The following is an 11,724-nucleotide window of genomic DNA, read 5'->3' as shown; positions in this document are numbered from 1 at the left end:
GTGTGTTCTTGATCTGACAATCTACAGAACTGAACATTCTGCAAATGCAGAAGGGGATTTTGCATTTTTAGCACTCTTGCAAATCAACCAGGCTTAAATGTTGAGGATTTTTGCCTAATAATTCTCAGTTGGTTTAAATTGCCCCTGGGTGTGAAGGTGCAATGCTGATTTCAGCAGTCAAAGGACATGATCTGCCTTCCATTTTAATGGCTCACCTTGACCACTGTGCTGAGGATAAGCTGTGTCAGGGCAAGGATGGAAGCAGAGAGACCCTCTAGGTAGCCACTGCAGTAATCTGGGGAAACAAATTCGAGTGAACTTGGATCAGGTGGGCAGCGGGGGAAATGCTAAGAATTTGTCACATTCTGGGTTATTTAGACATTAGAGAGAGCAGGATTTCTGATGCCTTGGAAGTAGGTTATGGGAGAAAGAAAGGAGTCAAATTTAACACCATGCTTTTTGGTACAAGCACAAAGATGGTCTCTAAAGCCACGAAGCATGAGATCCCAAAGAGAGTAAAGAGCACGCAGAGGAAAGGAAGGGAGTGAGGGCCGAGCTTGGATCACTCCAATGCCGAGAGGTCATGGGAAGAGAGGACCTAGCAGCAGAGGTGGAGAAGAAGTAGCCAGTAGAGTGGGAAGACTCAGAGAGGTGGCGCCCTGGACGCAAAGTGAGAAAAGTACGTCAAGGAGGAGGAAGCAATCAGCTGGGGCAGGTTTGATGATGAGTATGATGAACATACAAGGATGAAATAAGTACAAGAGAGAAAGGTAGTCCAGAAAAGAGTTGTTCCTTCTATCGGGGATTCTGCAAAAGTTTCAGGGTACAAGTTACACTTAAGCAGTTGAAAGACCATAGGGGTTTCCAAGGGTGTGGGAGGTGGGAAGGCAGCCCGGCACGTGCTTAGACATGGAGGTAATGCTACATTCAGAAAATGCTCTGTTGTGAGAAGTGGGCATGTGTGTGGGTGTAGGGGGAAAATAGCAGTGGGTGAGATCAGGGAAGGCCAAGGCCAGATGAGGTGAGTCTTTACAGGAGCAGCTGGTGGGCATGAGGCAGAGGAATATTGGAAGCAGATTTGCACCATAGGAAGACTGCTCTGGCTTGTGGGTGGAGGGTGGATTTGGAGGGAGGGAGGAAGACATGAGGACGTACAGGAGGGACCTGTTGCTGTTGTCCAGGTGGGAGGCTGGAACAAGGGTTTATGTTCAACTGTGCTCTTGTCTTGGAAAAGGGAGTGCATGGACTTTTGTACTGCAGGTACTGTCATCCAAAAGTAACCCTGGACTCTTCAGCAACTACTGCGTTGGCTTTGATGGTAATTAGAGCTGATTAGAGCTCTTATTTCCATCAGATCCTATAAGTGCTTGAAATGTGTCAATTCATGTTATCTCCCAAATAAGCCTATGACATTTGTATTATTGTCATCCTTATTTCTCAGAGGAGAAAACCGAAGCACAAAGGCGCTAAGTAAATTGCGCACCCACACATAGCTAAGAAGCGGCAGAGCTGGACGAAACCTCTGCACTCACCACTTCCGTGGCTGTGCTTTGTTTCACGAGGTGAGACAAATCAGCTGAGGAAGTAGAACATAGGCCCTAATGACTAACAAGCCTATGAAAAGCAAGTCCCGCTTCTGATGGGGAAGCCTTAGGGGAGAAGGACCAGTGACTGGCAGACCCTCACTTGGGACAAGAACTAATGCTGGGGTAAGACCCACCAGAAGATTGAGTCCTGAGCACAGACACAACCCAGTGTTTGTTCTGAGAAGCTTCTGAACTAAGGCTGAGTCAGAAAAAGCCAATGGAGAAGTCAAGAGATACAGAGGAAACAGGGATAACCAGCTGGCTGTGCAGAAAGCTGAAGAAGGAGTCCAGGGTGGTGGCAATGGGCTGGGACACAGAGGGAGGAGCAGTGTCCTTGTTTTGTTACTGTTGTAACCCAAATCAAGGAGGCCCCTTCAGGAAGTGACAGCCTCCAACCATGTCCAATCCTTCTGCTTAGAAAGGGATTCTTCTTTACGTGACCCTGGTCATGCAACTAGTGATGGGGTAGGGATGTGCTGCCTGGTAGCCTTTACCGCAAGCAAAGCCATTTACATTTGGATCCCTCTACATTTTCAGCTCCACTTCTCAACCTCCCTAACCACACAATGGCATCCAAACCATGCCATTCACCTCCCCTGGAAGCCTCCACGCCTGCGGTGGTGCTATAGCTTCTGCCTCCACCCCTTTTCAGCTCAACAAGCTCCCCGTCACATTGCGAGTCCTTGCCCAAACTGCAGATCCTCTAAGAAATCTTTCTGCCCCTTATTTGCGCCTTCCTCTGCTCTCTTTCAGATTTTGCATTTGTCTCCCTTGGTAACCTAAAAAGGGAAATTCCTTACTTTTCATCTCAGTGTTTGTTGAGTTCATAGTAAGCACTTGGTAAATATTGAAGAAGTGAACAAACAAATAAATGTCCTTTGAAGGAATGCAGATGGAGCTGGAGGCCATTATCCTTAGCAAACTTATGCGGGAAGAGAAAATCAAATATTGCGTGTTCTCATTTGTAAGTGGGAGCTAAATAATAAGAACACATAAACACTTAGCGGGGAGCAATAGACACAGGGGCCTACTAGAGGGTGGAGGGTGGGAGGAGGGAGAGGATCCAGAAAAATAACTAATAGACACTAGGCTTAATACCTGGGTGACAAAACAATCTGCACTACGAATCCCCATGACAAGAGTGTGCCTGCATAACAAACCTGCACAGGTACCCCTGAACTTGAAAGTTTAAAAAAAAAATTTAAAAAACCACAGATAAATGTCTGAAATGCTTTAATTAGTTCTTGTCTTCACTGGTTTGCTTTTACTGCCTGGAACTAGCAAAGGGTTAGCAGAGCTATGAAATGACTGTGTCACTTGCCTGTTTGTCTGGAATCCCTTCACCACCACGTATTAGCTGTCTGGAGAAATCACTTAACCTTTGAACCCCATTGTGTTTCCTCCACTGTAAATCAGGGCATATAGCCCCCATCCCGCAGCATCTTTGTGAAGAATAGGTGGCTAAGGAATGCTGTGTGCTGGGTTCCATGCCGCCATATTCAGTATCAGCCAGGAAGTGGTAGATGGTGGTGGTGGTGGTGGTGGTGGTGGTGATTAAAAAAAGAGTCAGTCTGTTGCATTATTTTCCTTTGCAAAAAGGTTATTTATTGAAAAAGTGATTGTTGTGGGTTGAATTGTGTCTCCCAAAAAGATATGTTGAGTCTTAACCCTCTGTATTGTTAACATGACCTCATTTGGAAATAGGGTCCTTGTAGATGTTATCAGATTAAGATGGGATTATATTGGATGAGAGTGGCTCCTAATTTAATAGTCTTTTTATAAGAAGAAACAATTTTGAACACAGAGACACAGACACAGGGAGAACACCAGATGTTGATGGGGGCAGAAACTGAAGGGATGCATCTAAAAGCTGAGACATGGTGAAGATTGCCACCAATGGCCAGAAGCCAGGAAGAGAGGAGGAAGAATCCTGTCCTAAAATCATCAGAGGGAGTGTGTACCCGATGATGCCTTGATTTCAGAACTTCTAGCCTCCAGAACTATGAGACAATGCATTTCTCTTCTTTCAAGCCATATAGTTTGTGGTCTCGTGTTACGGCAGACCCAGAAACTAATAATTCTGTGGACTTGTGCTTCTAAATAGAAAATACAAACTTATAAATCTTTCTCGTAAATCATCTGAGAAGTTAGAGGCATCTAGGATTAAGGAGGAAAATCCTGGTCCATGTGTCGAGAAAAGAGGAAAAGAAGCCAAAAGACTCCAATACAACATGTGGAATTTAGCAAAATCAACATTTGAGATACTTTTTCAACAATCCCGTTTCTTAACTGAGATTTTATTGTTGGGTTTATAAATTAATTTAACAAGCATGTTTCACCTGCAGAGAGCCGGGGTGGCCACGCTGGGAAGAGTATGGGCTTTGGAGTTACACAGGCTTGGGTTCGATCCAGGCTTCCCCACTTAGCAGCCAGTGGCCTCAGGCAAGTTACTTGACCTACATGAGCCTCATCCTCCTTCCATGCCCATCTCTGGGTTTGCTGTGTGGAGTCAATAGTTGATATTTGTGACAAGTGCAGCAAAGCACTGCCTGTGAGTTGATGCAATCTGCTCCCAACGTATATCTCCAAAGGAAACATCTGTCCTCTACAAAAATCAGAGCATCCCCAACACTTAAAGAGCAGACATTCATGCAGGTGGATGAAGCAGAAGCAGACCCAGAGACACTTGAGCTTGACTGAAAGAAGGAGAAAGTTGCATCATGCTTAGAGCAGGAGTTTTCAAGAGAAGTGTGAAAAAAACACAACCCTGACATCCACCTTGGACAGATACAACAGGACACGTGTTTCTCATGTGAAGAGATTCTTTATTTGATTTTCATCACCTTTCAATGAAAGAGTGGGTCCTGTCAGCACTACATAAAATATATATCTTCAGAGCATTAATTTCTTTTTAAATGAAAGACAGTGAAGAAAGTCTGTGTTAGAAAAAGGCATAATAGAAGCTTGGTTAAATGTAAGCAGGTTTCTATCAAGAAGGAATAAAAGTACCATTACTCCATTAAACCAGCAATAAAAACATACTGTTGTGCATGTTCTCAAAATAGTTGTTCATAAAAGTGAAGCTTGCTAGTCCTTTTCTTCTTTTTAGTGACCAAATCAACATGCTGTGTATCTAACCATCCTGGCAAGACATGAGTCAAGGGAATGAGAAGCATGGTTGCTAACTCTATGCTCAAAGGAGGTTCCTGGGTAGGAATACCAGCCCTGTTTTCCAGAAGGTAGAGAGATACATAACAGTTTCAGATACAACTAACACAAGACCTGTGAGGGTCATGGCTCTGGCCCATTAAGTCTGGGTAGCTGACATAACTTCAGTTCTCTTGGGTTCTTTCTCTGGTCTGAGTTCCCTTAGCGCTGACGATCTGGCAGGACCGTAGTCACTGGGATTGGGTATTCCAAGGCATTGCAGTCATCCAACAGGAATACCAAATCCTGAAAAAGATGTGCAATGAGCAGGAAAGTTACTGAAGGTGTCCACGGAGTCCATATGCAACTGTAGGGCTCTTGGTTATCCTCAAAGGCCATTCAGTTGTTCCCCTTTCTGTAAAAACTTCCCATGCCTTACTCTCCACAAAAAGGGCTAGTCACTTCTTGCTTCACATTCCAATAAAATTTCATTTTCATTTCACATAATTTTCACTTCACATTCCAATAAAATTTCATGTTTTATGGAATTCACACATACATTGATTGACTAGATGGATAGATGAATGCGTGAGGGAGGGAATAAATGAATGAACCTTAGTTGCTGAGCAGCACCCTGGGTCAGGCATTGGAATGACCTCACTTCAGTCAATACCACTACTCATCACACTGTTATCATAATTGTATCAGCTTCCTATCTTCCCCCACAAACCAAAGGGAGCAGGGAGGAGGAGGAAACTGGGTGTGGGGGAAAATTCATAACACATCTTTCATACAGGATCAAGAAATTATAACTTAATAGCTAATTACTACAGTTTCCAGAGGAGCTTATTCTGGGCTAGGCATGGTGCTAGCAATTCCATGTTTAGTCACCCTACTAAGCTTCTTAGGATCAAGGGAGTTACTGCAGTGCCCACATAAGGTAAGGGTGTAATTATTATTATCCACCTCATGAGATGGGCACTACTATGTCCTCAGTTCAGGACTGAGGAAACTGTGCCTCAGAGGAGTGAAGGGACACTGCTGTGATTTGAATGTGGTCCCAAAAGTTTATGTGTTGGAAACTTAATCCTTCTGCCTTTGTACGTGAATTAATGTAGGCTTTGACTTAATGAATGGATTAATGAGGGCTCTGCTCTTATGAATGGATTAACGTCACTACCTTGGGAGAGGGTTGCTTATTGCAGGGGTGGCTTTGTTAAAAAAGTGAACTCTCTCTGGCTCTTACCCTCTTGCTGAGTGATGACCTCTGCCATGGTATGATGCAGCAAGAAGGCCCTCACCAGATGCCAGCACCATGCTCTTAGACTACCCCCCAGCCTCCTCCATAAGCTAAACAAACTTCTTTTTTTAAAAAATAACTGACCCAGTCTGTGGTGTTATGTTATAGCAGCAGAAAGAGACTAAGACAGGCACTCCCACTTGGGAAGCAGAGAGATACAGACCCAAGCTCAGGGCTCTCTGATGCTGAAGTCTGTGCCCTGCAATCACATGCCTCTACTTTCCACATTTTAACTATTGCTGATTTTCTGTCCTTTTACCCTCTCCTACCAGAATCCTCTTATCAGAGCACACCTGAACCTCCTCCTGCAGAGTCTCCTCTAACCTGCCTCACTTGGCTCCTGGCAGAGTCTATCTATGTGGCTGGGGTGTGGTCCTGGGGTGTAGCCCCTGCATCAGTGTGCAGCTCATGGAGACAAAGGGCCTTGTCCTGAACCCCATCACCCAACAAGGCAACCATGGTTGAGAAAGGGCTTTGTGAACTGAAAGCATCTGCGAAACATCTCTGCTCCTCTTCCTTGTCACTATCTCCTCCCAACCCTCCTCTTTGAAAAGCTCAGAAAGTCTTGGCTGATAGCAAGTAGAAAATAGATTTTCAATGGCATCCACTTACTCTCCTGCAGAACGAGTTCATGATGGTGTACAGCTTCCGTGCTTTGTCCTTCAAGGAATCCACCTGGGCCACTTTCCAACACGGGGGCGAGGCCACAAAGTCCCGCAGCTTGTCCAGCACACAGTAATTCTGGGAGTGGGCAATGGGGAGGGGGCTTGTGGGAGAAGTCAGTAGCAAGAGGAACAGGGACTGAGCTGCATAAGATCTCTCCCTGACTCTGTGCCACACAGCCAGCAGCAGAGGTTCAGACCTGAGTCCCTCAGCCCAAGACCTCCCTCCCCCAGGGAGAACCCTCTTACGTGTATGTCCAGGTACAGCCTGGGCAGGTATCTCACACACGGCTCCTGTGGAAAGGGATAAGGGGTTCTGGGATGCCCACAGGGGCATACCTGGTCACAAAAGTCTCCCTAGTGGCCCTCCCAACAGCCAGACCAGCCCAGATCCCTGTGGCCCTCCCTGATGCTACGACATGCACAGTACTTTCTTCTGCCATACATCACACTCCTCCAGAAATGGGCGACTGTGCTTCCAGAATTAGACTTTTAGAATACAACTTTTATATAATTTGCTATGAATTAGGGAGCGGTTTTATATGCATACCCGTTCAGAAATATACATACACGTATATACATAAAAGCAGTCCTATAACTGTAATATAGAAATAGTGATATATAATACAGTAATACAAGTATACATATACAGTATATATGTACATCTATAAAACAGTTCTATAACTAGTTATATAACAGTTGTATAAGTTAGTTATATAGTAACTTATATAATAACTTATATAAGTATATTAGCTATATAACAGTTGTATAACTGCATGTAATTATAGACATTATATATACTTACATAAGATATATGTAATTATACCTATTGTTCTATAGGCATTCTATAGCTAATATATAGTTGTATATAGTGTATAATATAGTAATATCGAAGTGCATAAATTTGCATACTTTTATATTTCTATATTGGGCTTCCGTTTTTGCGCAGGGCTGAAGGGCAAAAGCCCTCGTGCTCTGCCCTCTCAGTAATCCCCGTGTGACCATGGGCAAGTGCCTTCCTTCAGTCCTCAGTTGTGAAATTAGAGATTTAGAATGCATAATCTTTCCACTTTCTTCCTGCTCTGCGGTTCAGAGCCTCTGAACTTTTTAAACCTTTTAAAATCAGATTCCTTTAAAAGATGATTGCTGTCTATATTCGATAACAAGAAACTTGTGGGTAAATTGTGGTGAAACTGTACAACAAAATGTTAAAACAAAAATTAACTTATTTGATAGTGTCATTAAAAAGTAAGTTGCAAAACTGCTTGTGCTATTTGACCCAAATTTTGTTTACACACACACACACACACACACACACAACACACACGTATTTGAATAGCTATATGTAGACAGAAAGCTGAAATACGATCCTCCACAACGCTACAGCAGCAGCTACCTCTAGGTGGTAGAATTACAAGCAAGATTTTTTTTCTTCTTTGTACTTTATTTTCCAACTGTTCTACAAAGTACAATACTTTTATAATTAGGGAAAAAATACATGTTATTTAACTTTTAAAAAGAAAATACCAAGAAGGTGTTAGCTAGGCTGTTGTAAACCCCAACATCTGAGAAACATTATGTTTTGTTTGAAGCATTTGCAAGTGATTAAAAGACACTTTTAAACTTTACAAAAGCTTTTAATGAAGTTTAATGCATTTTGTTTCGACGGAGAAGCAGGCAGAGGCCTGGGTTCTAGTCCCCAAAAGCCCTCCCGGGACTTCCCCTCTCTGAGTCCCCAGGTCTGCCTCTGAAGATCGTGCTCACATCAGCTGGCATCTGTTGAGTACTTGTTCCTGTAGGCTTGGCTCTGTGAGCCGTGCCTGTGTTCATACCTGCCTTTGATCGTCAAAGCCACTTAAAGGGAGGGGTGCTACTGTCATCCCATTTTACAGACAAGAAAACTGAGAGGCAGAGGCTGAGAAATTTGCCCGGGTCCCTCAGCAGATGAGGGGCGGAGGCCAGTTCTGCGAGCCATCTCTTAGGGCACACTCCTCACTAGGCTAACAAAAGGAATACACAAGCTTCATTCCTCCGTCCTCCTTCACTCTGATGGGGAGCTGTTTTTCTCCCCATCCTCCCACTGCTTTTTTTTTCTTTTTTCTTTTTTTTTTTTTTTTTTTTTACATTTTACAACAGATCCTTTGATATTTGCTAGTAAGTTACAAAAATTGTGATGTCTTTACTTTTTCTGGTGTTTTGAAGAAAGCAAACCATTGGTATTATATTTAAAAGGAGATGAATAAAACACAAATACTCTTGAGATTTACATTTACTAGAAAAGAAAAATATCCTTTTCTCTCTCTCTCTCTTTTTTTTTTTTCGTCTAAAGGCAAGGGTTTAAGAACTGGGTCTGCCATGCACCCCTGTCCTGAGCGGGCAGACGACTCACCGAGGGCTCCGAGACCTGCAGGAGCTGGAAGTCGCGGGTGATCTCCTGGCTCAGGGCCCGCATGCGGGAGTAGCAGGTCGGGGGAGTGGGCCGCGCGGCGGGGGCTCCCGCCAGGAGCAGCAGCAGCACGGGCAGAGGCCCAGGCGTCCTCATGGTGCCAGGCGCTGGTGCAGCCTCGCCGCCCGCCCCTTTATGCAGGCTGGGGGTGGTCCAGGGCGGCTCCACGCCTCCACTTCCTGTGGGGCCAGCGCAGGCTGCGGTCCATCCAGGGTGGCAGAGAGGAAGCCAGCACGCCCACCGGGCAGGGCCGGGACAGGAATCCTCTCAGACACGAAAGCCCCAGGTTAAGAGGAGGGGCTGCCTGGAGGAGGGGGTGACAGAGGGTGGCTTTGCCTCCCCCACACTTTCAGCAAGAAATTTCTTTCTGCACAGGGACTTTTCCTGAAAAGGCAGGAACAGCAGATGGAGAAGGGTGGGGGATAAGAGGAGGACAGAGATGGAAGGAGGGGAGGGTCAGAGGAGAGGAGTGGGCAGTCAGGCCTGGGTTTGGATGGCACCGTTTGTCAAAATGGATATAGTGCCAGGAGGGAAAGGGACTAGCAGGGGGTGACTGAGCATCCCTCCCTCCAGGCAGCCGCAGTGGAGCAGGGATGCAGAGCTGCGGTCAGGCCACCGGTGTCCTCGTCCATCAATCGCTAACCAGGTAGGTGAGCCTTGGGCCAGGGCCCCCAGCCTCTCAGAAGCCGTGTGTGTCTCTCGGTCCAGAGGATGGGCTCACTGAGCGGCCATATGTGTGGGGAGTGTGAGTACCCCCACCCTCTTCTACCTCAAGCTCCCAGCACAGGCCCCGAGGGAAAGCAGACCCTCAGGAAGGGTTAGTTTTCAAGAAGTGCATCTCCCTCAGGGCTGACTTCCCAAGACAGTGGGAGGTAAAGGTCTAGGCTCTCCACTTAGATGCCCTGGGTGCAAAGCAGGGTCACTGCCTTCTGGCTTTGACTTTGGGCAAGTTTCTTCAGTGTTTCCTCCATCTCCTTATCTGTGAGATGAGGATGGTGAGAGTGGCTCACTCAAAAGGCCATAGTGAGGAATCAACGGGATACAGCATGACTGAGCAAGCCTCATGCCAGGCCCATTGTGTGTTTCCAAGTGATCGGAGCTAATAGCACTGTCTCTGTTAAATCCAGCAAGTGTCTCTGTGAGGTAGGTGCCACAGAAAAGAGTCCCATTTTCCAGGTGGGAAAACTGAGGCTCAAGAGTTCCAGCAACTTGCTGGAGGTCACAAAGCTGGAGGCACATGGGTTGGGATGAGACTTCAGGCCCTGTCGTCCTGCCATTCTTCAACCCCACAGGGCAGGATGGGTGAGGAGCAGGACTCTTGCAGGCAGAGATGAGTTGGGGTCCTCAGGCTGCCCAAGATCAGGCAACAAGCAAGAAGGAACTGTCAAAAGGGAGAAGATTCTTCCTTAACACTGAACATGACTTACATACCAGCAGCCACCAGGCCAGCTGCCATTGGGAATGCTATGAGCCTCACAGCCAGCCAATGAAGTGAATGGGGTTATTCCCATTTCCCAGGCGAGGAAACTGAGGGCCTCAGGGGATATGAAGCTGGGAAGAGCAGTGGAGCCCTGGAGCTATGTCTGGACCTTCCTGCCTCCAAAGCTTCCTCCAACAAGGGAGGAAAGGGGAGCATCCTGGGCAAGCTGCACATTCCCAGAACAAAACAACCAAAGATGCAGCCCACAGGGATGGGTGAACCAGAGCATGGCATCCTGGACACAGGGCTGGACTGAGGATCAACCACAGGGATGAAGCCCGGCTCCAGCTTGTCCCCACTGTATTTGCCAGGAGAAATCCCTTCTCGACCTGGCCTCCATTCCCTGTCTGTAAACAGGATAGCATCACGCTGGGCGATGTCTGAGGTTCCTTCCAGCCCCAGTGTTTTATTTATCTAGTTTCTGGTGGTAAAAGCCCTGGGCAGGGACTGTAAGCTGTGCCTTCCTGTTTTGTAGGTGAGAATGTGTTCTCTAAACACCTTTAGCAAGATGACATAGGGACCGCGGCCTTCAGGCAGAACTGTGTGTGCTTGGAGGTGGCAAGTGGAGGCACAGATGTGTTTTCTTCTGGGTGAAGGAGTCTCCACACTCCCTCCATGATAGTGCCTGGGGCATGGGCCTCCCTGGCAGAATAGCTGGCCCCAGCTGGGGACTCTAGGTCTGCTTTAAAATGCTCCAGGGCTTCTGGATGTGCTCATGGAATGGGCTTAAATTCAGAGCAGGGAAGAAAAACAAGCCCATGGACCAAACAAGTCCTGCACCATTAGATCAAGGAGACATTGCTGTGCTGGAAAACAGGAGTCGTTTGTGAGATAAATATACTGCTGGGAGACTTGACCTTGTTCCACCCGCAATACCGTGTGCGGTTATTCATGGGACTTCTTGGGTAAATCAGCTGAGCTCAGAGCTGCAAGGAGGCTTATAGGCCTTCCCATTGAGCATGAGAATGAATGAGTAAGTGGCTGTAGCCATAAGCTGTCACTGGTACCAACTGAGACATGGTGGATGCTGGGCCCCTGAGGAGTCACAGTCAGTGGGGAGACAAGGAATGAGGCTGTTGTGCACTGGGCCAGGTGCAAGAGAA

At 46.4% G+C, this 11,724-nt stretch overlaps 1 protein-coding gene across 1 annotated transcript; it reads right to left on the bottom strand.

Moving 5' to 3' along the window:
• Nucleotides 1-4,390: 4,390 nt before the first annotated feature.
• Nucleotides 4,391-9,290, bottom strand: CYTL1 (cytokine like 1). The gene is made up of 4 exons (XM_004038382.4): nt 9,085-9,290; nt 6,945-6,989; nt 6,646-6,774; nt 4,391-5,039 (listed from the first exon to the last, which is right to left on the bottom strand). Exons 1-4 carry the CDS (start codon nt 9,235-9,237, stop codon nt 4,956-4,958), a joined length of 411 nt encoding a protein of 136 aa, XP_004038430.1. The 5' UTR covers nt 9,238-9,290; the 3' UTR covers nt 4,391-4,955.
• Between the last annotated feature and the right edge of the window lie 2,434 nt (nt 9,291-11,724).

Source organism: Gorilla gorilla, chromosome 3, assembly GCF_029281585.2.
Source record: "Gorilla gorilla gorilla isolate KB3781 chromosome 3, NHGRI_mGorGor1-v2.1_pri, whole genome shotgun sequence".
Lineage (NCBI taxonomy): Eukaryota > Metazoa > Chordata > Mammalia > Primates > Hominidae > Gorilla > Gorilla gorilla.
The sequence above is the reverse complement of the archived record's forward strand: the minus strand, read 5'-3'. Positions and strand labels throughout refer to the sequence as shown.